Source organism: Rhipicephalus microplus, chromosome 5 (assembly GCF_043290135.1).
Source record: "Rhipicephalus microplus isolate Deutch F79 chromosome 5, USDA_Rmic, whole genome shotgun sequence".
Lineage (NCBI taxonomy): Eukaryota > Metazoa > Arthropoda > Arachnida > Ixodida > Ixodidae > Rhipicephalus > Rhipicephalus microplus.
The window spans coordinates 46,581,044-46,608,648 of record NC_134704.1 but is presented as its reverse complement, the minus strand read 5'-3'; the positions used below and the strand labels follow the sequence as shown (position 1 = coordinate 46,608,648).

Below are 27,605 nucleotides of genomic sequence, written 5' to 3'. Positions count from 1 at the left end.
TTAATATGTTACACACCCGTGTTCAATCCACGAGACATTGCACGCGTTCACATGTCTTTGCATGTGGGGAGACAGCCACATTAGAGCACGTCTTGCGCACGTGCTAAGCCATGGAGTAGCTCCACTCTAGCTTCGCCTTGCCGCAGTGGGACACGCTTCTACGCAGCTTTACTACAGTGTAGCTTTAGCCTAGTGATCAGCTCACGGTTGTCCAGCGGGCCCCCGAGGTGGTCGCACGACTTGGCTTTCCGGTCCCTGCCTATTGCGCCACCCCGTCACGTTGCGCAGGACAAAATGAAGCTTTTTTTTTTTTTTCATTCCTTCCTTTTGCTTCCTTCTATGTCGTTTATCTGGCACTGGTGAACTTTCATGTACCTGCAGGATGATTTGTGTTCCATTCGTGGATCAGGATGTACTGCTGTCACTGGTTCTTTCAATCGAACTTTTCGTCAAGATTTCGTTTTGTTGAGCATAATAACAATATCCGGGGTTTAACGTCCCGAAACCAGGATATGATTATGAGTGACGCCGGAGTGGAAGGCTCCGGTAGTTATATATACCATCTGGTGTTCTTTGACGTGCACTGACATAACACAGTGCACAGAGCTCTAGCGTTTCGCCTTCATCGAAATGCGACCCACCACAGTTGGGGTCGAACCGTCAACATCGAGGTCAGTAGCAGGGCACCGTTACGGCTGCACAACCACGGCGGACATTTTGTTCAACAACACCTTTGACTTCTTTATTTGCCTTGTTTTGAATGCAGATCGCATGTTGCTTGGTAGCGTCTGATTGACTGCATTTGATAGATACCTACAACTACATTGAAGCCCAAGTAATTGAAGTAAGACTGGAGAAACATTGGAGGAGTCTATGTGTTGCAGTGGACGTAGTCAGGCCGGTGATGATGAATTGAAGTAATTCACGATTATAGTTTTTTGTTTGTTCACTCTGAACAAACCAAGGATACATTCGAGAAGATTGAGAAAAAAAGAAGCCTGGTGTTTTATTAAGGATACGTGTATGACAAGAAGCAATATTATCGTAAAGGTGCAATAAAACAAGATGTGGGGGTAGGAACCAAATATTTAATATCCCTAACATAAACCATTATTTGTGCACGCTAATGCCACAGCCATTCGATGAATACCAACTGTGTTTTCATCGAGTGGCCGCGCTAATGCTTGCTCGGTTATTCATAGCTGTTGATGTTGCAAGGCTAGTTCGATTTAGAAAACATAATGGTCTAAGGAATTACTACCTGACATAACGTTCTATTATCCAGCGGTGGAGTTTCAGTGAGATATACGTAATACCAATAACGCGCACTACTGCTTCCATATAGGTTAATATGGCCAAACTTTTCCGGCGTGTACCTGTATACTCATAGAACAGCGTACAACTTTCCGTGTCTGATATAGATGCGTTTAACAATGGTGATAGTCTGGTGGTTGTTCCGTATCTTTAACTAAGCTCGTGTTGTTGTGGAAACAACCTTGCGATTAGTTCTCTGGTACTGGAAGACTGGATGATATAAAGCTCCGCCGAAACGCTTGAGCTGTGCTCATTTCCCACTGAAAATAAATCTTTCCAATCCAGTCCTTGGCAAGACCATGGGGACATGGTTGACGAGCAAAGAGAAAGACGGGAGTCTCACGTTTGGTATCATTGGATACACAGACATAGATGACAGTGATCGTGCCATTCGCCCTCTCAATTCTCCCCCCCCCCCCTAAAATTTAGTTTGTATGCACACATATAAGGTACGCTTATAAATGCACATGTACAGCCACGCATATTTTTTTTTTTTTTTTCAAAACCTGAACGTGCGAGCGTCGACAAGCCAGTCGATGGAGCACAGCGCCAAAACAAACGAAAATACGTGCTCGCCTGCGATGAGGGAGGTAAAACTTTATTAGACCAAGGGATTTGGGCACTTACGTCCCAGGGTCCCCGCACGACCCCACTGCGCTATGCGTTCATGAGTTCCTGTGCAGCCGCCTTCTGCTAGGCTGCTCCGGGAGGTAGGTAGGTAGTAAACTTTATTCACCGGGAACCGGACCCCAGGGCGCCTGAAACAGGCGCTTACAGACTCGGCGGTCGATGCTCGCGCTTTCAGGTTTAAAAATGGCCGGCTGTACCTCTCCCAAAATAAAACCCAGACTGCATCCCCTGCGCGGCACTTTGTACCACAATTTCTGTTGGCATACTGCTTTTTCGGAAAATGACATGTTGTCTTCCAGTGGCACTCACACAGCATAGACGTGCTCACAAAATAGAGGGGGGGGGGGGGGGGGAGGCAGGAGGGGTGGCTTTTTCTGCTCTTCTTAAATTACCTTATAATTAGAGTGGGAAGTGTGTCCAATCCCCTTGGTCTTGTAGCGTCGTCGCTTAAAGTGCATTGGTATGGCAACGCAAGGTTTTGACGATAATGACGACCAAAGACCCCGGATATTTCATTACAAGAATCATTTAATTACGCCAGGAAAGCCGAGGACCAAGGGTAGGTCGTTACGAGAAGTACGCATAAACTGTGAAGCTTGTTCTTTTTTGTTGTTGATAGTAACCAAAAAAAGGGGGGAGGGGGACAGGCGTAGGGAGACAGGTTTTCGGTGGCAGGGGGACCACATTTATCTGAAGGGGAGGGACTAAGCAAGGGCAGATATGATCCAGTGCCATTTTATGCTCTGTGTGCAATGGCAAAAAAAAATGAAAAAATTACCCGAAGTGTGGGGGGAGGGGCACGGGCCCAGAGTTCTATTCCTGGCTATATACCACTCGAGGGGGGGGGGGGGAAGGGAAGGCTGCGGCAGAACGTTGCCCCCCTTCTACAATGGAGGGCCCTGCGCACACCTTCCCATATGTAAACTGGCAGTTACTGCGTACGCTCCCTACGGAACAATATACAGTACCTACATCGACCTTAGCGACCTCGTCGCTCATAGGGCGAATTCTTTTGAGAAAACAGTAGAGGGGTAGGGACGGCAAAAGTTGGGGGCAGAACACTGAGAGCACGGCCACTCTACCAGTCACAGGAATGCGGCACGCTTCCGGAGAGCAGGTGAGACGGTGACGAGTGGGAGGAAATATACCATGCGACCAAATCATTCGAAACACAGACGTTCTCTGCAGTACGGCCGCGAAATACGGTCAAGATCTGTCAGTCACAGTTTCACCATTATCCCACTTTGCACTTAAATATAGTTCATTTATGCAACGACGCATCCAGAGAACGTAGCTGAGTGCTCTCCCTATCCGTCGCCTTCGCCACCCACAGAAACTGCACGAATACTAGGGTCCTTAGAATACTGGCACACTAATAAGGCGAACAGGGCGAGAGGTGGTAAGCCAGAAGGAGCGTCAACAAACTGAGGGGATGGGAGAGATAGGAAAGATGGAAACATGGTCACAAGAGTCCGAGCACGGGGCACCACTTGCGAGAGCTCTTGTCGGCATCAGTAGATGGCGTAGAGCAAGTACAGTCGGTCAGAGCTACACTGTCGTCGAAGGTCGTCGGTGGCAGGAGGTGACGTAGGGCGAGCCCAGTCGGCCAGAGCTACGCTGACACCGGAGATCGCGAGGGCACAACCGGTGGGCACGGAATCCAGCAAGCGAGAACAGCGGTGTCAAACTAGAGTCCCTAGTATATTATAGGGACCATGGTCATGCTACAGAAGGTTGCTACCATTGCCTCCGAGCTCATTGGCTGATGAAAAATCGAGCCACGTGACTCGTGGACTGCGCCTACTCCGCTTTTAAAGGATAGCACTACAAACTGCTCCTGGATGCTCTCGGTGCAGCAAAAGCGCTCTCCCTCTGACCCCTGGATGGCATTGCTTCTACTCCTCTTCGACCGCTGAAACACGCCGGCTCTGAATAGAGCACTTTCAGCGTGCTTTTGAGTGCTCCTGTGTCTCCCAATGGAATTCGGCAATAACCGCGACGCGCTGCCGCTTCACTGGTCTATTCTGCATCATCGTCCGTCAGTTCCCGTCGGTGGAGACAGCAGCTTCACGCTGTAGCTCACTTCCTTGCGCGTCAGCCAGCTGTGCGAGTTGTCGAACACGAGCTCATCTGTGCCACAAAGAAACAAAAGAGAAAAAATCCAGGGCTCCACACACCGTGAGAACCATAGGAGAGCGATGCTACCAGTATTTAAAATATAAACATACACCATGAACAGCACGAAAGACAGAACCCAAGTGAAGGAATGACGCTGAGAATCTGTGATCATTGCTGTTACAGTATGTGTCCTTCTACTGGTCTTCTGCCTTTTACCCTGTTTTTATTTCAAGTATATCGCGATTCGCCCAAGCTGAAATGATGCTTGAATTCAGACTAAAACAGTTCAGCCTCAATTCAAGCATCATCATCTCGAGCGTTATTAAAATAATTTAGAGCATCACTCCCCCCGCCTTCATCCCAAGCGTTACTATAATAATTTTGAGCATCAAATCCTCCCCCCTTATAATTTTGTTTTATTTATTTATTTCCTCCCCGTTCACAAGACCTGTGTTGCGCCTACTACTACTGTTACTACAACAACATTGACAAATGACACACGGTAGGTTAATGCTGCTAACGCCTCTTTTGCAACCCCTCCCCCCCCCTTACCAAAGCTCACGCGCTGAAGCTTCCATGTACTCAGTGGAAAGTGTCCGATTACAGGCACTTGGCCGAAGCGACAACGGTTACGAATGAGTGCTACCATTTACACTTACACGTTCCAGGCTCCTGGCAATGGAGGCTACCGCTATGCGGCTCATGGCGAGAGCACGGGATTATCGTGGGAGGCACCAGGTCACGTGACTCGTCCGCGTCCCTGGCTCCATTGTTCGGCCTGAATCGCACGGTGAACTTCAGGTCTCCGGACGACGTGCAGAAATCCCATCGCAGCTCTGAGCCTGCTCGCGCCACGGATACCTGCATGACGAAAAATAAAGGAAGAACCATTGGCTGCCATTACTCCCATTTACTAACCATGTGAAGAGACTGTCTGATTCATGGCCTACCCCCTACTCAGGGTATGTTTCATTCATTCATTCATCCATTCATTCATTCATTCATTCATTCATTCATTCATTCATTCATTTATTCATTCATTCATTCATTCATTCATTCATTTATTCATTCATTCATTCATTCATTCATTCATTCATTCATTATTCGTCTGTACCTTTCAATGTACGCTACAAGTTTCACAATGTATCGCCCCAGACAAACCTATTCTGGCATTCTTTAAAAATGAAAATGCGTAGGCCTAAGTCACAGAAAAAAGGGTTAGCTTGGGCTATCAATGCTAGGTGTAACTTATGTGTACAGACTAAAACGAGGTTAGCAGCATCAGTTTACAAGTACGCAGAAACAAGCACGGAACTTGCTATTGACGGGACCAGGATGAGGAGTCAAAGAGTTTGAAACCACCTCCAACCCCCCCCCCCCCCCCCCCAAAAAAAAAACTGAATTTTCAATTTTGCATGCGTATATGTGCAGGCACACGTAGTAATAGTGGTAAGTTTAGGATATGGCATTGGTTTCTGCTGCACAATGAGGAGCACAGCACAGCGTCAGGGGAAGGGGAAGAGGGAAATAAAGAGAAAAGCAAACAGACAAGATTTTGTCCATTTATGAGGGAGGCCGATGTTGAAAGCACGAACGCACATTATCGTTGATTGAACAAGACAGAAATTGAAAGACAGTGTGGAGAAAGGAGGGTCCCCCCATGGATGCTGTGAATACATTGTGTTTCGGTCAAGTGTGCGGTTGATGCGAAAGCAAGTGACTATAATATTATTGCGTTTTCTACGAGAGGCCGAAATACGTGATGTATGGAGAGCCAAACTACATGGAAAGAGTAGCTCAGGCGTAGCTAGTGCCAGCCAGGTCTGCCCGGCTAACCCCTACTGTGGCAACATCACCAACACCAACACCCTCATTCCAAAAAAATTTTGGCTATGCGCTTGGCGTGGGTGTATGGTTAGCAAGACGTTGATGGAAATATCATACCGGCAGAGTCCAGCTGCTGCCAGCTCCGACGGTGCGCGACTCGGCACCCACGGCTTCGGACCCCTTTCGCCGGTACTTGTCGGGGATGACACCACCTGGGCAGATCTGCGTGCGGAACCCAAGTTTGTTGCTCACATGCGTTACCTTAACAGCAATTCACAACGATATTGACTGGTCAAAAATGACTAACGAACGCTATCCCTCTATCTTACTGGCTCTGAAAGTAAGGTGATAATCCCAGAAACCTGCACTACTTAACGATGTCACACGGTAGTTTTAGTTCGTTGCCATTTAGGCACACTATAGCCCATACATTTCAAAATACCGTGAAACTATTTCATGCTTTCTCTGTCACAGAAACAATTCTGTGGTTATAAAAGGTCCGGTGGCTGGTGAGGAGGTTGCGAAAATGCCACAGATGTTGTACTTTATAGAACCCTCTTACAAAATTCACTCTCCCCCCCTACCCTTGAAAACCCACAAGTAGGTGTGCACTAGGCAGGATGTCTCACTCGAACAAAAAAAAAAAGCAATTGCACTCTTAGGAAGTGAATGAACAGCAAATCTTTATATTGCATACAACACGAAGCACGCGACATGGAGAAAGCATGGGATATCGAACGATAGCCTATAACACACCTTGAAACAAAATGTGAAACGTCCCTCCAGAAATCCTTTTTGAATTCAGCGCATGCTCCATCAACACTTTCTATTTCAGCTGTATACGTATTTTTGGCATGACATCCGTCCTCTTGCCAAGAACGTCACGTGTACTCGGTATTTCATGCACAATGACAATTCGTATTTGCCGCCGTGTGTTTCCATCTTTTTGTTTAGTGGATAAGCATTCAATAGCGAGGTTTTCCGAGTTTCTGTGGCGCATACATAGGCTAGGGTTTTTTACACACTCACAAATAGATTGCCGCCACACACAGCTTTACAGCCACACGAGAGATGCAGTGAATACGACACCCACAGTTAGGAATGTTATGCGAAGACGGCCAGCAGCTAATTTCTTTGGAAACTGATCTAGCGTGACTCGACAAAACATAACGTTATACAGCCGCTGCAGTGAAAGAAGTGACCTCCGCGCCGTCTATCGCTTGACCGCGAAGTCAATGGCGAGAGCCCTGACGTACAAGGCTATGAGTTGTCTGCTAATCCCTATCGAGACAGCGCACGAGGCGTTTGATGAAATTTTGGAGTTCGTGTGCGAGCGACGCAGCCTTCTTCCCCACCCCCCACAGAACTTCGTGATGCACCTTCATGTTACGGAGATGGCCGGCGCGTTTCACCTCTGCTTGAGCTGTGACTGTTGGCCGTCCTCAAGCACTTTGGCTCGTTGATATGACATACGATGAGTGGGGCGAAGTTATCGAAGTGGACTTTATACTGAACATGATGGCAACGGCAAGACTTCGCCTCCAAGTGTCCATTCGATTGCTATAGCGATGAAATGAGCTGGTTTCTGGCGGCACAAGGATTCGATCTGAGTACGTATACCTCCAGACAGCCGCTTAGTTCACATCCAGACAGCTGCTTAGTTCACATAAAGCAGGAAGGATAGTAGGAATCAATTTTACCAAGTCTGTGCAGCATTCATCACCGTCCGGCCCCCTCAGCTTGCCACCCCAACGTACAGGAAGCCGCTCAACATTCATGCGACTCGCCAGCAGCTCCTTCCAGCCACCTGCAAAGCATTCAAAGGTGAGAAATAATGGAGCGGCACTTTTCAGGTGACACTCACTTCAGTCTTGTGTGACGAAATCAGGTGATACAGAGTGATCCCTAAGGAAAAAGTTCAATTATACACCTGGCGTGCCTTTGTTGTTACCTCATTCCACGTTTTCTCGTTCTGTGCCGGAGACCGAATGAGCCGACAGAGGAGGTGATAATCATACAAGTTTGTACAAGTGCTTGCTTGTGTGGGGCGCATCAAGCCAGTAACCTTCTTTAACTTCATAAGAAGTCAGACAAGTGTTGTAAGTTTAACTGCGTGTTTTCAGTAGAAGTTTATGGTTGAGCACAATCTCTTCGTGCTCAACGTTTCATACAGTAGTTATCAGTGTCTCTAAAGTGAATGGTTGATGCACATATATGCTGAAGTCCAATAAAGGAACAAGAAGTACTGAATACCCTTACTAGTATTATTAGCCATGCGATCAAATAGCCCTACTCATGCCCCCTCCCCCCATTTTGGGTGCTTGTCATTCATTCATTCATTCATTCATTCATTCATTCATTTTTCATCTTTACCTTTCACAGTGGGCTACATGTTTTACCATGTATATACAACCATCATCAAGCCCATACTTACGTTCTTTCAATACAAATGCGGGCTCTGGTGTGACAGCTATATATACGTGAACACAATCATGACCGAGGTAGCCCGTGCTTTGTTGCTGTTTCAGTTTGTAAAAGCCATGTTATAAGTCAAAATTGGATGACGTGTGTAGCTATTTTACCACAAGCTACCGAAATACCACTCACTTCGTCCAAATATGTGCACTTTGCCCATGGTCCTCTGAGTCAGCAGGGGTTTGATGATGTTCCACAGAATAGGAAATAGGCTTGGCGCTATAAAAAACAAAAAAAAACAAATGAAGTGTGGCACAGAACTGAGTCTGCGGACAATAGGGACAGAATATTTAATAGTGATAAAAACACACTGCCATACAAGTTCTAGTAGGAGTCGCTTTACCAATATATATAATACTTGTTTTTACCTTATTAAAAAAAAACCGTGGTTACTCAGTTCCAACACATACAAACACACACGTGCAAAGACGCACACACATACAAAAAAATGAACATAAGTGAAGCCTTGCTTCTACGTCATTCTGTAGTTGGGCGGATGCTTTCTTTATGGCGTGTTTATGACCGATACCCTTCAATATTTTTGTTATTTTTAAAATTTTTACGAGATCTGTGTATATTTTATAATTCATAGAAAAAAACTGCATTTTACGATGAATGACCTAAGAAACTGACACGACAATCTAGGATATAACACGCTTTTTAAATATGTCATGGTTGAGAGGCGGGTAAATTAAGCTTGCCGAACGACAGCAGCAACTACTGCGGAAAACAATGCTGCGTGGGCATTCAACGCGCCGGTGTCACAGGACACGCGCAAGCAGCTAGCGGCACGCTGTCTATCACGCTTAACCAGAAGATGGTACAATGACCTTATAAGTCACTGTACCGCCTACATTCCTCTTCGTATTGCCGGCGCGGGAGTCACATGACAGGTTTTGAGGTTTCGAGGCACGCACCCCTGCCGGCTTGAGGCGGTCGCCGTTCGACGTAGACGGTTGTGCAGAGAGGGAAAACTGAGACTGCGCATGTCAATTGCTATGACGACGCCTGTGCGAAAGAGAGAATACTTCTAGTACACTGTAGTTTTGGGTGTTTGTCCCGGGACGAGTGGAGCAATCGCTCGAATAAAGGGCCCGCACAATGCTGGCTTCACCCCAGCACAAGCAGTAAGCAGGAGAAGCTGGCTTTACAAGCATGTAGCTACGTGCGTGTGCAAGCGTTGTTAGGGGGTCAGTAAAAGAGAGTAAGATAAGCTGTATTGATAAATCTAGTTTTTTTTTTTTGGCTAATGCTGTAACTCGCATATCGACGAGCTTAAGACACCGTTCTGAAGAAAAACAACGTCAAAGCAGTCCAGCTCGCAGAATCCAATTGCTTCTCACCGTTTACGAGGTAAGCCTGCTCCAGAATTTCAGGAAAGTTGTCTTCGTACATCCGGACCACATCAGTGAGCGCCGACACAACTGCGAGAGTGAATTCATGGATTCTCTTCAAACACTTTTTAGTCTATGCACGTGAGCCCTTCACGGGGAACTAAAGCAAAATATAACTTGGACTCTAATAGTGAATTTCCCTTCTACAATTTTTACAAATACCACTTTCATATTGAAAGGGTGATTTTTTTTATAATCGAGACTTTCTTTCAAAAAAGTGAACTCTTAACTTTATGCCTCAGATTAGTGGTAAGAGGCCACTTATTTTAGGAAATGTATATAAAAAGAAGGAGGAGCGAAAGAAAGGAAAACAACTGTAATGTTTAGTGTTATGAAGTTGGTGAGTTGCATACTACAAATTTTTACCATTAAAATTTGGAGTGTAAAATTAGGAGCAAATATGCATTTTTTTTTTTCACTTGAACTAGACAATGGGAAATAGAAAACGTGATCACGACTTGACTTGCTCCACTACGTAATTTACAAAATTGTATACCTACTCTGGTCGTAGTGTCAAGAGGTTGCATACTTCACTCCGTTCATACGCTTAGTTGAGCTCAGCTGACTGTTTGAGGTACTTAGTTAAGTTATCTACCATTCATGTATCGTTTCGTTTTTTCTTCTCGTACAGTAAATAAATACCTGCATGTACGAACAATACCTATTTGATAGAAGGACCAGCTACTGTCTTCAGTTTTCAGAAGAAATCGGACATGATTATTTTGATCGCTACAGTGGTTATCTTCGACTCGTTAGAAGAGGACGAATTGACTCGTTTGTTCGACTAACCTAGTAACATATACTGTCCTTCTTGATTCAAAGGCCGAATGGAGTATTCGATTGGTTACTAGAAAGTTTCAACTACAATCACACCCCGTAGCGTTACACCCAATGGCGGTCCCATAAAGGTATCCGGCTCCACTCAGGAGTCATCTTACCTTCGAGAGAAGAAAGCTGCCAGAATGAAAAGCCTTCCATGTCAGCCACTACATGCATGGTTTCGATCCGAGCGCCACCGTTCTGCGCAGAAGCGAATGACGTCATCACCACCACCACCACCACCACAACAACAACAACAACGACGACAACAACAAGATATATGTCACTGTGCGAGGGAGATTTCCATATGCAGTTTGGCAGTGCAACTTTTAACTCCACGTATAGGGCCAGTTGTGAGCGTCACAAGGAACGTTAAGATTATAATTGATAACAGAGGCTAATGGTACTTTGCAGTGAAGCAGGCGAATTCAAGCCGCTCTCCTAAAATTTTTTCGATTCGGCACGTACACGCTCATATTCAAAATACACGCACACAATCGAATTCACACACACAAACGTACATAAAGCATTGTTGAACCCCGTCACCACCACCCTCCCCCAGGAAAAAAGTTTCTGGCTACGCTCCAGGAATCTTGTTAACCTGAACGTCACGGACTTAACCTCTGGTATACAGCGATATGGTCAATTAGGATGTGACATTCATTGTGATAACGAATATGTCCCGGTAAACGTGGCCGAAAACCGTAGAGTCATCGGTGGGGGTGGGGAGATTGCTGTAAGAACACGATAGCTGCAGTATGAGATATATAATTAAATTCCATCGAAAAGTTGCACGTCACGTTGGTAACACAATGGTACTCAAACATGGCGACTGTGATGACGTCAAAGCTGCCTCCGTTGCTATTAACTTGCTTCAACGTGACAGCGACGTGTCTGGAATGTTATTGGCCTCTGTGCATGAATAAAAAAAATTGCCTACATGCGGTCTGCTGATAATAGTAACGTGGCATTGGAAAATTCGGTTCCATTGCGTTGGTAATTCAACATGGTAGTTTTCGTGACGTTGGTGCAAGCTATCTGTACAAATGCGCTACATGATATTGACAGGAACCTAACAACAGTAACGCTTTAGTTTCGAGCTCCGCTAGCTCATGACAGCAAACTGAATCCAAAATCTTTGACCTCATCGTATCTCGGGCTGCAACTATCACTGTACCCTCACGCACCAGCAAACCAGCTCACGCAGTGCTTAGATGAGTTAATGCGTATTTGTTACAATGCGTATTTGTTGCTTCTCGTTACAGTTTCCTTTCTGTGTTTTGCCTTTTTTTTGCTTCATAATCTGAGCAAGGACCCGCATTGATGCATGTCTAATTAGCGAAATACGGTGGAAAAGGAAAATGTAATATAGCAACCATGGTGATCTAGCGTTTGTGGTACTTGGCTACTGACCCACAGGTCACGGGATTGAATCCCGGCTATGGCGGCCCCATTTTCGATGAAGGCGAAATTGCTTGAGGTCCATGTGCTTAGATTTAGGTGCACGTTAAAGAAATCGCAGGTATAGTTGAAGTTTCTGGAGCCCTCTGCTATGGCATCTCCCCTAATCAAGTCGAGGTTTGGGGGCGAAGACCTCACTCAACACAACTACATCCATTACTTTTCTGAGGGAGAGCAGTAACCCCAATGATGGAGTGCGAGTCGATTAAATAGCTTCTAGACAAAGAAACACCACAGGAAAACCTAATAGACGCCTGCCAGTCTCGGCGCAGTGGCAAAGCAGCTCTTTTCTCGAAAGTGCCTTGCTGAATTTGTCATTGGTTCATCGTGAATGTTACGCCATAGTAAAGAGCAGCCGCAGCTTGATGCGCATAGTACAAATGAAGAATGGTGTACTTCGCTTTTTATTTTTAGCTAGTCACGGACCATTGCACCAGCTATATACGTTAGTTGCTCGAGAAGTCACCACCTGGCGGCTTTTTAAGACATCGACAAAACTGCATCACGACCGGACTGGAAAGGCGCGCGAGAGCTCTGAGTAAGCAGCAAGACAGCCCTTTACTATCGTGCCTGTAATAATCATGTTGTGTGTTTGAGCCGTCTAACCTGGGAAATTATTATTAATAAGTAAATGTAACAGCCAGGGCTTAGCAATTAGATAAGATTCAAGTTAATAATTCATACCAATAAGTCCAACCATCATCTCTCACACTGACCTGCAGTGTGAGATTTCTCTTGAGCTCCTCTTGTGACTCCAACAGATAGATGCAGTGACGCAGCAGGTCAGTGCGTGACACGGCTTCAAGCATACCTGCGTGTTCATAAATGAAATGAGCAGTTATGAACCACTTGACATCAACTACTGCATTTACTGGTGTACAACCAGTACACGCTATAGCCCTGACTAATGCTGGCTGGTATTGGCTATTGTTATAGATAACATTCTATAAATGACTAAATGATTTCTAACGTTGGATAACATATCTAATCAGTTGTAGCAGCATTAGCATCATATTAACTCCAACTCGATCCAATTATTGAGTAGTATTATTTATTTATTCATTAGCCCTGGTGTTTGAACACTTGGCATGCGTTCAACAGCCTGTAAGTAAACAGTATACTGTTCCAGGCAACACTGCTGGCGTACTTTTGACAAAGACACCTCAGTACTCACGTACACGTTCGTTGGTGGGCAAGCAACTCAGAAAGTAAACGTTCTGTAAGTCTTACGGCAAAAAGATTGCTTAAAGGTTGCTGTGTAGGCTACAGGTGAGATGAGATTGATAGAAAGTGTTCCAACAAAGACTTACATGACAGAAAGATGTGAAAACAGAAGATTACGTAAAAAAAGACATGGTAGCACGTACGGCACGCTATAACAAAAGACACAATATATGGTGGTAACGAACAGGATACAGGTGAACTATAATCGTCAGTAATTTGACTCCATTTCAAAGGGTTTGCTAATGATCACCACACCACTGATCATCCTCGTCAAAATCATCATCATGACAGCACTGTAATTTTCGAAAACACGAGAGGGTTTACGAAACGCACTCAGCTAGCACATCATTATTTGGCTTCATACCTTTGAAGTCTGCCTGTCCCACAGGAACTATAAGCACCGGCCTGCCATCAGGGCTGCATTCCACGAAGCCACCAGGGAAGTACTCCAGGAGCACCTACGTCCCATTCAATCGCTTATCAACAGAAAATCTATTAAGACACCAAAGACAACAGAAATTCGAGAAAGTTTTAATGGCAAGACTGTCAGGTAGCGTTAAAGAATGATATATTCCCTCAAAACTACTTTCTCACATTCCGGCGAAGCGTGAATTGTGCTTTTAATTTACGTCAACACAGCGATGACACCCAAGATCCTGTCAGCTCGAAGTGCACTGTAAGCCCTGGACACCCGTGAGCCAGTTTTTGCGAGCTGCTAATGGCATCAGGGATCACAGCCTAGGCAGTCGAAGGATCACCGTAGTCTGCGATAGTTCGCAGCTTGAAATCTTCTGCGTACGTGCGGTGAACACTGCTATGCATGCGAGCGTATTAGATGGCTCTTTTTTTAAACTCTTTTTATTCTTAATCTCTCATTTTGCTGTCTCCACAGTGCAGGGTAGCAAACCCAGTGCGGCCTGGTTAGGATCCTTTCCATTCACTTGTCTTCCTCTCTCTCTCTCTTTCTTTACACTTCTGGAAATTTCGAGGCATTAGTACGATTACTAGTAGAAAAGACAGTAAATCAAACTTTTGGCACGTGTTTTTGTTTTTTATTGTTCTTTTGCGCCAAACCTAAGCACAAGTAGGCCTGTGTGGCGCGACAAATTTCGACATTTTATTTTCGCGATTTCTATGCCATGTCCCAGTAAAAGCTTCAAAAGACTGAAATGCTTGCTGTTTAGTAACCTTAGATTGCAATGTTGTTCATCCTTAACCCCAAAACGAAAATGTAGTTGGCCTGTGGAGACACCACCAAACTTCAGGGCAAGACGCCGAACTGATTTGGCAAAAACAAAATGCCCTCGCACCAATTTCTTCTTGCATATTTTATGTCTCCTATTATGGCAGGAGAAGCTTCTTCTGTATTGTGAAAATGTCCACTTGATTCCGATATTTTATTTGCACTCCAGTGGCCGGTGTTGAACCTTTCTTGCCCTCATTGTGAGGGCGTATCGTCTTTTGGTAATGCTACTAATTAGGGGCCGAAGTCATGTTAGTTCACGTTTGATAATGCCATATTTCCATCGCCGGCTAAATTTTCATTGTAGAAATTGCGAACTGTTAATTTTTCATTGCAAGCAGTACTTTTTTTCTTCATCACATTCATGCTATGCACCCAGCACTCTGAGGATAACCCCTTAAAGTGGCACTGTGTTGAACTAATCACTGTAGAAGTCACACGGCCTGATGTAACATTGCCAGAGAGCATAGGCATGTGTAGGGTTCTCCTGCAGAGGTAGCGAAGGTTGATCGAAGCGCCACCGCCCCCCTCGCCTATTCTGTCAATGTATGAGGCTGACTTGCACCCCCCCCCCCCCCCCCATTATCTTAGTTGACAATGGGGGAAGCCACCCCCGTCCTCCGTGATCACGCCAATGCCTGAGAGGACTCGAAAGTGATCGCCATGACCTTAGAAGAATACCTCGCAACAATCAAAGGCATTGTTTCCCACTCCCTCTCGACTCCCCCCCCCTCCCCCCCCCCCCCAAAAAAAAGCTTTCTGCACGGAAAATTGTTTTGTTTTTTCTCCGGGATCGTCCCACCTTCCACCGAGCGACGACGTCATGTGATGACGTCATCGCTCGTATGAAGAAATTGGGGACGTCATGACGACGTCGACGACGTCTCCAATTTTGGCGAGCTGTGACGACACAATGACGTCACATAGCATACCGCAATCACGTGATGTTTTTTTTTTTTTTTTCAGCCCTGTGCTGACGCCACCACCAACTGTTACTTATCGCGTTTGATGCGGCATTTAAGGTTTTCGCTTTATTAACTGGTCCATAAATAATCCTAGGTGACACGCAAAATGTGAAGCTGCCTCATACTGCTCAACGAAAACTGCCGCCTGTAGTACTTACTAACCTTGGGGGGTCGGTAGTCCTCCAGTATGCTGTCCACCTCGTTCTTTCTCCGCCAAGCGATGTGCTGTGCAAGGAAACATCGATGATGGTTTCGATGTGGCAGTAAATACTTTCTTAATTTAGGATTCAAAGCGATACCATTTTGTTCGCGCCATCGGTTGGCATCCTAACGTCAACTTATTTCCCAATAAAGCTGAGTGTAATTGTCTAAATATTATAGCATGCAATTAAATAAATTATCGGGCTGAAGTACATGCTGCACACATCTAGTATGCACTTCATCCTCATCTAAGCAGCAATCAATCATCATCACCTGTTTGGCTGACAGTCATAATCGTTTTTGGATGCGTGCTTCACAACAACAACAACAACAACAACGGATCCATAGCGATTGTTCGCTCCCGGGTTCCGAATGTCAGGGGGCACATTATGCGCAACTGCAACGCCGCAAGTAAATTTCGCCCACTGGGTGGTTTAGGGGGCCTTCAACAATCGGAGACAAACGCCATATTTTTCTTTGCAATCAGACACACAGCGTTTTCTCTTTAAATAAAAAAACAACAAAACAAGCACCAAAATAACATGCTGGATGATAAGGCACCTGTGAACGATGCTATACCTAGTTGAGAATTGACCTGCCGTGGTTGCTTTGCACGTAAGCTGTCACGCTGCTAATACCGAGGATGGGAGTTCTAGCCCCGACCCAGACAGCCGAATTTCGGTTAAGGTCAAAGTTCAAGAACATGAGGGTGCTCAAATTTAGGTCAACGTTAAGTGACCTAGCTTGCCAAAGGTAACCTGTAGACCCCTCCCCCCCCCCCCTTCCGCATGCCGAGGGAGGGGGGGGGGGGTCTACTTGTTTTTGGCACGTAAAGCCGCAGAAATTTTCATTGATATTCGCTATTAACGTCGTAAAGAGAGGATGGTCGAGACTAAACACAAGTATTACCAGTCGCAACTTGGAGTGTGCAGTGTCCATGTGCGATCGGATTGAGCGTACAATGTACGACGGCCACACGGCCGGGCATTATGTGGAATTTTTCGTTATAAATCTTGGCGCTAGCAGGTGATTGGTTAATTAGTATACAACCTAGCTTTCAATGTCAGAGTCATCGCGGTGTTAATTTCATTACATTACCGCATATGACATCACGTGCAACATCATATTACTGCGCATAAATATTCGCACCTTGTACGTGTGCTGTTGGTGATAACTACACGAATCGCAATCACGTGTCAGCTTCTTCGCCAAAAGACTGGACGTGCAAACACGGACTCATGAAAGAAGACTCCAGCAATCGCGTTTGTGGTGTGTTGAGTTCTTTCTTGCATCCGTGTTTGCCACGTCTTTCCTCTTTTATGACGAACGCTTGCCAACTATTGTAGCTCTCTCCCTAAACTCCTTCACCAAGTTGACTGGCTGACTGTAGAATCAATATGATAGCGTCGATGACGTCGTTCGCGAACCTTTGATAACTTCTGACGTTCCTCAAGGCAGAGAAATGTGCACATGATATCCACTCACCTCGACCAGCATTTTCTTGGCCTCTTTCGTGTCGAACTTCCTGGCTGTCGAAGTAATGCGTGCCGCCAGAAGGCAGCGATTAGCATGAACGACAATTAGCACGGTGATTATGATAATTATTATGATGATGATTGCTTCTGGGAACTGACCGTGACAAGTATTAACCTACAGTGGACATACAACCACTAGGCTACTACCACTAAAGACAGACAGACAGACAGACAGACAGACAGACAGACAGACAGACAGACAGACAGGCAGACAGACAGACAGACAGACAGACAGACAGACAGACAGACAGACAGACAGACAGACAGACAGATAGACAGACAGATAGATAGATAGATAGATAGATAGATAGATAGATAGATAGATAGATACATAGATAGATAGATAGATAGATAGATAGATAGATAGATAGATAGATAGATAGATAGATAGATAGATAGATAGATAGATAGATAGATAGATAGATAGATAGATAGATAGATAGATAGATAGATAGATAGATAGATAGATAGATAGATAGATAGATAGATAGATAGATAGTAATGAACAAATAAGTGGTCACGTACATAATGAAATTACAACTGTTAACAGGTAACAAAAAGACAGACCCGAACGACACTCAAGAGAAGTGTTTACATATTATAGGTCTGAAAATCATAGATAACTGAACATTTAACATTTCTATGTATACACTCTCTAAACTATATACAAAATTCAAATATTTTGTCAGGTGTCTTCTTTTATTTATTTTTTTCAGCCTGTCATGTATGCGAGCGATTCGGGGGACCCCCCTTGTCGGCTTAGCGGGTGTAACGATGCGCGACTGTAACGAAAGGGTGGGTTCGATTCCAACGCGTCTCGATGGCCGCATATCGATAGAGGTGTAAAAAAGACCCGTATGCGCCAAACTAACTGAACGACGAACAAGCGCACTCAGTACAAATGAATCCACAGCCCCATACCGCAGCGCACCTCATAATCATACTTTGACTGCTTCCCGTGAAACGCCGTAATTTCATAAATTTTCGCAAACCTAGGACACGTGTGCACGCACTGGTAACAAACTTACCACGCAGCCATTTCAGCAGGTACCAGGCTTCCCGTGATGGTATCGAAAGATCGGCCGTTGATATTCGAAACTGTGGAATAAGGTAGTTGCTAGGTATTAGTCGAATGTAAAAAAAAAACAGAAAAAAGGCACTGCATTTTTTTTAACATTCAAAAAATTAAGAAATGTAACAAGTAAAGATGCGAATCTGATAATAAATGGTTTATGATGCATTTAAGCGCACTGATTGCACGTTTAGGTGAAACAGTGGCTAGGTTGCTCGTCTGTGACCCGTAGGTCCAGGCACTGCGGTCGCATTTCGATGGAAGCGAAATGGTAGAGACCTGTGTTCTGTTCGATGATGAAAACTTACGGAGCTCTTCGCTACGGCGTCTGCCATAATCATATCGTGGTTTCGGGGATGTAAAACCCTAGATATTATTTTATTACGCGTGCTCACATCTACATTACTAAGGCCAGCACCAGCGATAATTATGAATGATTCAAACAGGAATACATACAAGCCAACGCGCTTCACGGACAATCAGATTAATCTTCAAGTACACTTCTCTGTTATGCAGTTTGCCCTACTATTGGCAGCAAGTCTCTTACTACACGCATCTACAAGCAGTGCATTCGAGCGACAGTTTTCTTGCGCTATGACGCGGTAAATGTTGATTCAACTGGCTTGATATAGACACGGGCGAAAGATCAGCCCCAGCACGTGCAACTAGGACCTCGTCTCCACTTGAAGCACCACCGTTGCCGCCACCAGTAGGGCGAATATGCATCGCAGAGAAGCGCACTTGCGGACTAGAAAAATGTTCTTTTCATTTCGCTTGACGCTTTCGTTGCAGTGAGCGTGTCGCTTGTTTTTGTGGGCACAATTCCAACGGACAAAGTGTTTTTTCATAACGATCTGACTCCCGCCATCCTTGTCGTGACAACCACGGGACGATATTTATTCTCGCGAAAGTACTGCATTGGAGTAACAGCCAAGCGTCCGCAAGTTAAATAATGTGTTCTGTGTTCAAGCCAAAGAACATTTGATAAGAAAGGATGATGTATAAGCAGTCGTATGTGGTGGCGGTAGTAGTTAGAAGAGGAAAAAAGGCACCTAATTTCTGCAGCCCGGTACGGAGCACAGCGCGGAAAAATACCCTGGTATTTTACAAATATATACCCTTGTATTAAGCTACTGGTATTCTACTATTAAAAAATACCCTGGTATTCTACTACTATATAAGCGATAGGGCGGGAAGTGGGTGGGGAGAGCGTTTGCTGAGCTCTGTGGCGGGAACGACTGAGAGTGTGTGTGAGAAGGCAGAAGCGAAAAAAGAGGAAGAGGGCAAAGACGAAGAAAGAGGGAAAATGATACAGGTAGGAGAGGGTTGTGACCGGTGATGCGGCAGGGAGCTTCGACAGCGGCGGCGGCGGGATGCAGGCCTAAGGAGCTTCGCTCCTAAAGAATGCAGGGGCTCTTGCGTGTGTTGGGAATATGGGGGCAAGCGAACATTGGCGCATGCGCACCTGACGTACTACTGCTTCTCTCTTTTTTTATTTTTTTCTTTCCTTCTTTCCTTCCTTCCTTCCTTCCTTCCTTCCTTCCTTCCTTCCTTCCTTCCTTCCTTCCTTCCTTCTTTCTTTCTTTCTTTCTTTCAGCTTGCACAATGCGGCCTCCTTTCCGCTTCCTTACTCAATACCGGTAATGGGTCTTCCATCCCCGCGTTTGGCAGAGCGACACATCAATAGCTACAGGTAACAAAGATCATGCGTTCATGTCCTGGCTACAATGAAGTGTGACAACGTGAAATGACACATTATCCCCTCAACCTCAAAAAATCATAATTGCCGTATTATGGAAACTGCTGATCACTGACAAGCCCACGATGGAGAGAGAGTATATTATCGAATAACGCGGTATACAAATACACCACGTTACCCGTCCGTGCGCCTTTGAAGGCCGCATTTCGGTACGCTCACCGGCACCTGATTCTTCACGTACGGCGCCACTGAACTGTGTGACTTACGGCAGGCTTCACTTGGAAAGGTTTCTCGGCAATGCCTTGATACGCAAATGATGACAATGGGATGCATTGGTCACCAGTTACATTGTGTTGGGAAAAGAGATTGACGATTGAGCTCTGTAATAGAGCTCTAAGCCACCCTTGCCGTGCTACGTATAGTGTTGTGCTTAGAAAAAATAGTTGACGTTCCAGAACACACTACCCGTACGCTTCTATGCGAAAGCGAGATACCATCCCTAAGACGTGCAAGAACCGTAAACACAGTGGTTTGGTGACTCAAAGAGTTCAGGACAAATTTAGGAGGCTTTAGAATACTATGCGCAATCTGCGATGACATAGCCATTAGCTGTCCCGAATAAGACAATCACATGACATGTGTGCTTAGAAAAAATGCAAGTGGTGAACGATTCAGAGTAGCTCGTCGTACTCTATACGACGGGAGTGCAAGGAGCCGTCCCAAATCACGCCACCGAAACCTGAGGAAGTGTGCGTTTAGAATAAGTGTTCAACGATTTACCCCCGTATTCACAAACGCTCCTCGACTTGAATTTCGTCCTTCACGTGACAGCGATGAGGACTGCGCCGCTGCTCGACTGAAAATGACGCTGTGCTTCTCGAGATTTGCTGAAGATTCTCGGTGATATGCAGTGCTTTGCTCTGCCTACAGACGGCGCTCCCATCAACTTTTTTCAAGTCGAGGTGAAGCATTGAGTAAACGGACGTTCTAGAATACGGTGGTTAGAGTACGTGGTACCCTACTATAGGAGAGCATGAAGCCATCCCGTGGGCCTCACACTTGATGAATGCGTGTTGACAAAATTACATCATATGCAGTAGTGCATGATGATGCAGCGAAGCACGTGCGCACGTCATTGAGGATGGCAATGTGTGCTTAGAGAAAGTGTTTAACGATTTTGAGTACTTCGTACTTTACTATGTGAGGGCAGTGAGCCGTCCCAATTACAACGTTGCAAATGTGTTGGACCAAGTGGGTGCGCACACATGTTTACAAAAAAATGTTTAACGATTTCGAGTACTTCGTACTCAGCTACGGGAGAGCACTGAGCCATCCCGCTAAAAGCTGGCCCCAACCCTTGCTATACGCAGCGTACATTGAGAAAGGGAAGTTTATTGTACACTTAACTTGTACATTTACAAACGAAACATCGAAAACAAGTAAAGACAGTTTATACATCTTACAAATGAACACCAAAATCTAATTGATCACTGAGTATCCAAATGTTACAAGTGAAAGAACAATTAAAAAGAATCAAGTTAATCGCATTTAACAGGATAACACTTATGCATGCGTACTAGAGTGGGCGCATGCCTAGTACGGGACAACTGGAAACTTCAGCTGTCCCTCTCTTACTTTAAAGAAACGTTTGCGCCATCGTCGAAGGAAAGCCTCTTCGCCTTGCGTTTGTTTGGAGAAAGTAGTTAACGATTTAGAGTACTAGGTACCCTATTATGGGACAGCAAAAATCCGTCCCGTAAGCAGCTGTTCAACTGCTGACGATGAAAAAAGCAGCAAATGAGTGCCTGCTTTCGGAGCCCCCCCCCCCCCCCCCGTGTCGGAGAGGATTTTTAGCACAAAGCCCAGAAGCAGCGGGCTTTTTTTTTTTCTCTTACCGTTATCTAGAAAAAATCTCCGTTCTTCTCTGTGTCACACGTGGAGCTTACGCTGCAAAATCTTAATAAATATTCTTACAGATTGCATAACTGAAAAAAAAGCGAATACTGCGTCAAAGAAGGTGTCGTTTAATTGATTGAAAATGTTTATGCTGCATTGGTCGATAATAATTGCTTCAGATATCGTTGTACATTTGCGGTATTTACGCTGTAAATTCAGCTTCATTCCTTTAAAAAAGTGCTCTTGATTAAAACTGGCAGATCGCACGTACAATGGGAATCAACGATATGCGAAGCACGAATGAGAAGTGTTGATAAGCCACTTTAAAATCAGCACAACGTTACGAGGTGGCGGTAAATGAGGCCGTACATGACTTACGTGTCATGATTATCATGTTTGGATGTGTCTACCTTCCTCATCTATTCACGTCACGTGATACCAAATTAAATATATCGGCAGCTAGCGAAACGGCCGTGAGCACGTTATGAGCGTGGTATGTTGTCATGTTCTTACATGACACACGTGTCAGGATTATCATGTTTGCACCTGTAATATATTTCGTCATCCATTGGCGTCACGTACCAAATTTGGTATATGTTGAGCTAGCAAAACGGCCACGAGAGTGTCATGAAGGGCCCAATATACTCCAATGTAGCGTTGTCACAAAACGAGCGCTCAAAAAAGGGCGCGCCGCCAAATTCTCGCGTCGAAACGCCGGAGTGACGCCGCGAGGTCAACGATAAAAAAAAGAGAAAAGAAAACAAACATTCAAAGACTCCTGGGCGCACGACTCTCTCCCTCGGAAGCGTAGGCTCGCCGACGAACCTCCTCACCCCACATCGGCGGCCGAGCAAGCACTCGAAATTTCTAGAAAGAAAGAGGCGTGGTAATGCCGGGTTCAGTCATCCGACGCGGACGGCCCTCGTATCCTCTCGACCTTTCCCCCAGCATTCGCTGCGCATCGCGCCGACGAAATGATGAGAACTTTCTGGAATTTCGCGCGGAAGGTATTTAATCGAGCAGCCGAGACGAGAGATCAGGAGAAGACGGAAGTTAGCGCCAGAGCGCGTAGGGATTCCGCCGTGTAGTCGGCGAAGGTTTTGTCCGTGGAGACAAAGCAGGAGAAGAAGATGATTTCCACCTGAGGGGTGACGACAAGAGCTACAGGCAAGGGTGTGTGTTTACCGCTATCGAGCGAAGACGCGTGGCAACAGCTGCGTGTGTGAAGCCGACGTGTTTTCGGCGAAGAAGTTTGAAGCTTGGAGAGTGGCCAATTGAAGACGTGAGGTTTCCTGGAAGAGAAACTTCGGGGCCAGCGGGACGACAACAACGCTGGACTTTGAGTGAGTGATTCTCGGAAGAGTATTATCCAGGCTTTGTTCCAAGAACTTTGGACTGAATAGGTTTCCTATCTCTTTAGTCTTTAAGTGTCTTGGTTGTTCAATGCACGCGACTGCATTGTAGAGCGTATCTGTGTCCGTTGTTGCGAGTGTGGCTGATTGTGTTGTGTAGTACGTTGTTTGATTGGTGGCATATTGTATTCAACTATTGTGGAGTGTGCATACTTGTGTATGGTTCTTGATCTGCCATTATTGAGAATATAATTTTGTTCGTTATCAACTCTCGGCTCTGACTTGTTCTTTGAGCCACAGCCGGCGTCCGCTGGCGCGCCAAAAAGGACCACTTCTAAATTGTCCACGCTATCGTGGTGCGGTTCGGGGGGCCGATACTTCGGCCCTTGGAATTAGCCCGGCGATCGCCTCCCGAATTAACGGGACCTGTGGGACAATTAATCTGGCGTCCGCGACAGGTCCTTTTGGTGCACAGTGTGTCCAAAGTAGTGAGAAAGGGCCTCGAGTTATTGATAGTGCTATCGGAACGATTTTGTGTGTTGCTTGGTGTTCTCGTTAACCAGTGCAGGAGAGTGTTCCGATAGGCTGATTTAGGCAGATACTTTTTGCACACGGCCAGACTTTATCTGCGAGACACCATGGATCTCGAAAAGTTCGTAGCTCTTGGTGAGAAGATGGGTCTTTTTGGCGCCGAACTACGGAAGTGGGTAAGCCAGAAGGAGAAAGACGAGGTGGAGAGAGAGAGGTTGGCAGCTGAGAGGGCCAAAGAAGAAAAGGCAGCTGAGCTGGAAAAAGAAAGGTTGGCGGTCGAAAGAGCCAAAGCGGAAAAAGAAGCTGAGCTGGAGAGAGAGAGGTTGGCAGCTGAGAGAGCCAAGGAAGAAAAAGCAGCTGAGTTGGAACGAGAGAGGTTGGCAGCTGAAAGGGCCAAGGAAGAAAAAGCAGCTGAGTTGGAGAGGGAGAAGTTGGCAGCCGAAAGGGCGAGACAAGAAAGAGAAGCGGAGATGGCTGAAAGGGAACGGCAGCGGCAGCACGAGATGGAACTCGAGCGGCTCCGTCTGCAGCAGCGAAGTGAAACTCCGGTTCAAGCTAGAGTTGAAAGCAGCGGACGGGAAGATCACGGCTGCCGCTTGAACCCAAGCAAGCTGCTCGTAGCGTTTGATGGAAGGAAGGAGGACCTTGACGCGTACCTTCACCGATTTAAAACGATTGCAAGGAGCCAGAATTGGCCGGAACCTCAATGGGCAACTGCTTTGAGTACCTGCTTGACTGGTGAAGCGCTCAGTGTGTACGGCAGGCTGACGCCGACCGATGCAGCCAACTACGCAAAGGTGAAAGCTGCTTTGCAGAAGTGATTTAGATTTACTGTGGAAGGATTCCGGGACAGATTTCGGACAGGAAAGCCAGCTGATGGTGAGACGGCTACGCAGTATGCCGCCCGACTTAGCCATTATTTCGACAGATGGATTGAACTTTCAGGGACAGCGCAGGAGTACGATGAGCTTAGAGAGCTCCTAATTAGAGAACAATTTCTTACTAGTTGCCACCCAAGCCTGTCGCTGTACTTGAAAGAGAGGAAGGCTGAGTCACTTGAAGGAATGCTTGAATTGGCGGACCAATTCCTGGAAGCGCAAGGTGGAACTAATTTGGCCAAGGTCAGGAAGGAGTGTCCCGAAGATTCGAAAAATTCGGTAACCGAACAAAAGAAGCGTGCACCGGAGAGGGTTCCGCGATGTTTCCTGTGTAACCGAGTGGCTCATCGCGCGAGCAACTGTTGTACTAACTTTACGAGCCCTACAGTAGTAAAATGTTTTAAGTGTGGACAGACTGGGCACAAAGCAGACGCATGTCGAAACGGAGCGAGTCAAACTCACCAGGTATCCTGTGTGCAAGCGGCACCGAAATCCGGTAATAATGCCGTCACAGATGGATTCGTAGAGTTGAAAAATGGGGAGAAAATTTCTATTGTGGGTGCTGTAATGGCAAAACAGCCAACCGGTGTTACGAAGGGAATGCCAACGCTGCCTGGAAAAGTTGCGGGCAAAAAGGTTACGGTGTGAAGAGACACCGGTAGCTCCACGGTTATCGTGCGGAGAAATTTGGTACGGGAAAGTGAGTTAACAGGCAAAACGAAACCGGTTTGCCTAATTGACCGTACGGTTCGGATGCTTCCCTAAGCAGAAATTGAGGTTGAAACCCCGAACTTCAGCGGGAAGGTTACCGCTTTATGCATGACGGCCCCTCTTTACGACCTTGTCATCGGAAACATCGACGGGGCGCGAGGACCGAATGATCCGGAATGTTTGGGAGAAGACCCTAAGATAGAGCCCTCGCCAACCCAGCGACCGCGAGATACAGAGGAGGAACAGCCCGTGACGGATCTCACTAGAGCCCAAGGTGAAGCCGTGGTGCAAGAGACAGTGAATGAGAAGATGATCGTGTTGAATGAGTTCACGGGCCGGGCAGCTGGACTTACGTCGGCACAACCTCAACCGACCGACAGTGTAAAGCTGATGGAGTTGGCCAGCCAGGCCAAATGTCGGGACGTGAACAAGCAGGTGAATAACCGGGCAGGATCGGTTGAGCGTCTTGACCCGTTAGCAGTGTCGGAAGTGACAACGATGGCAGAGACGCAGCCTCAGATACCGTCGTTGGAAAGGGCTCGCCGAAAAAGAACGAGGAAAAACAAGAAGAGATCGAGCGAGCACCGCAAGAAAGGACGCAAGCGCAGCTCGAAATACACAGGATAGGTGCTGAGGTGGAATCGGAATGTGTTTGGCAGGGCTGAGTGACATATGTTGTGTTAATGTTCTTGTTATCCTGTGTCACAAGTGTATGTTGAGCGAGTCAAAATGTTTGTTACGGTGATGTGATGTATAGTATTGTATAATTGTTGTAATGAGAGAACTTCGTACATTTGTATCGTTTGGAATATGTGATGGAGTGTTGTACTCATGTACCTGTAGTTATATTTAATGTGTGTGGAATTGAATTACAATGTACAATTGTATTGAGTGATCTACTGTGAATGTGAAGTGTCATGAGCGACGAATTGTGTTACAGTCTGTGAGAGTGTGTGGTGACTGTTCGCGCTCGTTTGTGTGGTTTTGAATATTATGAGATAATATTCTTAAAGTGGGGGGCAGTGTCACAAAACGAGCGCTCAAAAAAGGGCGCGCCGCCAAATTCTCGCGTCGAAACGCCGGAGTGACGCTGCGAGGTCAACGATAAAAAAAAAGAGAAGAGAAAACAAACATTTAAACACTCCCGGGACCTCGACTCTCTCCCTCGGAAGCGTGGGCTCGCCGACGAACCTCCTCACCACACATCGGCGGCCGAGCAAGCACTCGAAATTTCTAGAAAGAGGCGTGGTAATGCCGGGTCGAGTCATCCGACGCGGGCGGCCCTCGTATCCTCTCGACCTTTCCCCCAGCATTCGCTGCGCATCACGCCGACGAAACGATGAGAACTTTTGGAATCTCGCGCGGAAGGTATTTAATCGAGCAGCCGAGACGAGAGATCAGGAGAAGACGGAAGTTAGCGCCAGAGCGCGTAGGGATTCCGCCGTGTAGTCGGCGAAGGTTTTATTCGTGGAGACAAAGCAGGAGAAGATGATTTCCACCTGAGGGGTGACGACTCGAGCTACAGGCAAGAGCGTGAGTTTACCGCTATCGAGCGAAGACGCGTGGCAACAGCTGCGTGTGTGAAGCCGACGTGTTTCCGGCGAAGAAGTTTGAAGCTTGGAGAGTGGCCAATTGAAGACGCGAGGTTTCCTGGAAGAGAAACTTCGGGGCAGCGGAACGGCAACAACGCTGGACTTTGAGTGAGTGATTCTCGGAAGAGTATCATTCAGACTTTTGTTCCAAGGACTTTGGACTGAATAGGTTTCCTATCTCTTTAGTCTTTAAGTGTCTTGGTTGTTCAATGCATGCGACTGCATTGTAGAGCGTATCTGTGTCCGTTGTTGCGAGTGTGGCTGATTGTGTTGTGTAGTACGTTGTTTGATTGGCGGCATATTGTATTCAACTATTGTGGAGTGTGCATACTTGTGTATGGTTCTTGATCTGCCATTATTGAGAATATAATTTTGTTCGTTATCAACTCTCGGCTCTGACTTGTTCTTTGGGCCACAGCCGGCGTCCGCTGGCGCGCCAAAAAGGACCACTTCTAAATTGTCCACGCTATCGTGGTGCGGATCGGGGGGCCGATACTTCGGCCCTTGGAATCAGCCCGGCGATCGCCTCCCGAATTAACGGGACCTGTGTGACAAGCGATGACACGCGCGCACGCTGCGAACAGCGACACTACGTTAGCGAAATGGGAGCATTCTATGGTTTGACGGTGGTTAACTGGGCCGAAACGGTCGTGGCAAGCTTTTGGCCA

The 27,605-nt window shown here is 46.2% G+C and overlaps 1 protein-coding gene across 1 annotated transcript in view; it reads right to left on the bottom strand.

The window, feature by feature from the left end:
• Window positions 1–3,622: 3,622 nt before the first annotated feature.
• The window catches only part of LOC119173879 (SEC14-like protein 2), a 30,742-nt gene continuing 6,759 nt past the window's right edge, over window positions 3,623–27,605 (bottom strand). The window contains exons 2-13 of the mRNA XM_075895363.1: window positions 18,235–18,304; window positions 17,157–17,200; window positions 15,633–15,695; window positions 13,627–13,720; window positions 12,755–12,849; window positions 10,697–10,778; window positions 9,708–9,788; window positions 8,497–8,583; window positions 7,590–7,696; window positions 6,007–6,111; window positions 4,722–4,923; window positions 3,623–4,074 (exon numbers count right to left, since the gene is read on the bottom strand). Of these exons, the coding sequence (XP_075751478.1) occupies window positions 3,974–4,074; window positions 4,722–4,923; window positions 6,007–6,111; window positions 7,590–7,696; window positions 8,497–8,583; window positions 9,708–9,788; window positions 10,697–10,778; window positions 12,755–12,849; window positions 13,627–13,720; window positions 15,633–15,695; window positions 17,157–17,200; window positions 18,235–18,304 (1,131 nt within the window). The 3' untranslated portion in view covers window positions 3,623–3,973. The remainder of the gene's footprint in view (window positions 4,075–4,721; window positions 4,924–6,006; window positions 6,112–7,589; window positions 7,697–8,496; window positions 8,584–9,707; window positions 9,789–10,696; window positions 10,779–12,754; window positions 12,850–13,626; window positions 13,721–15,632; window positions 15,696–17,156; window positions 17,201–18,234; window positions 18,305–27,605) is intronic.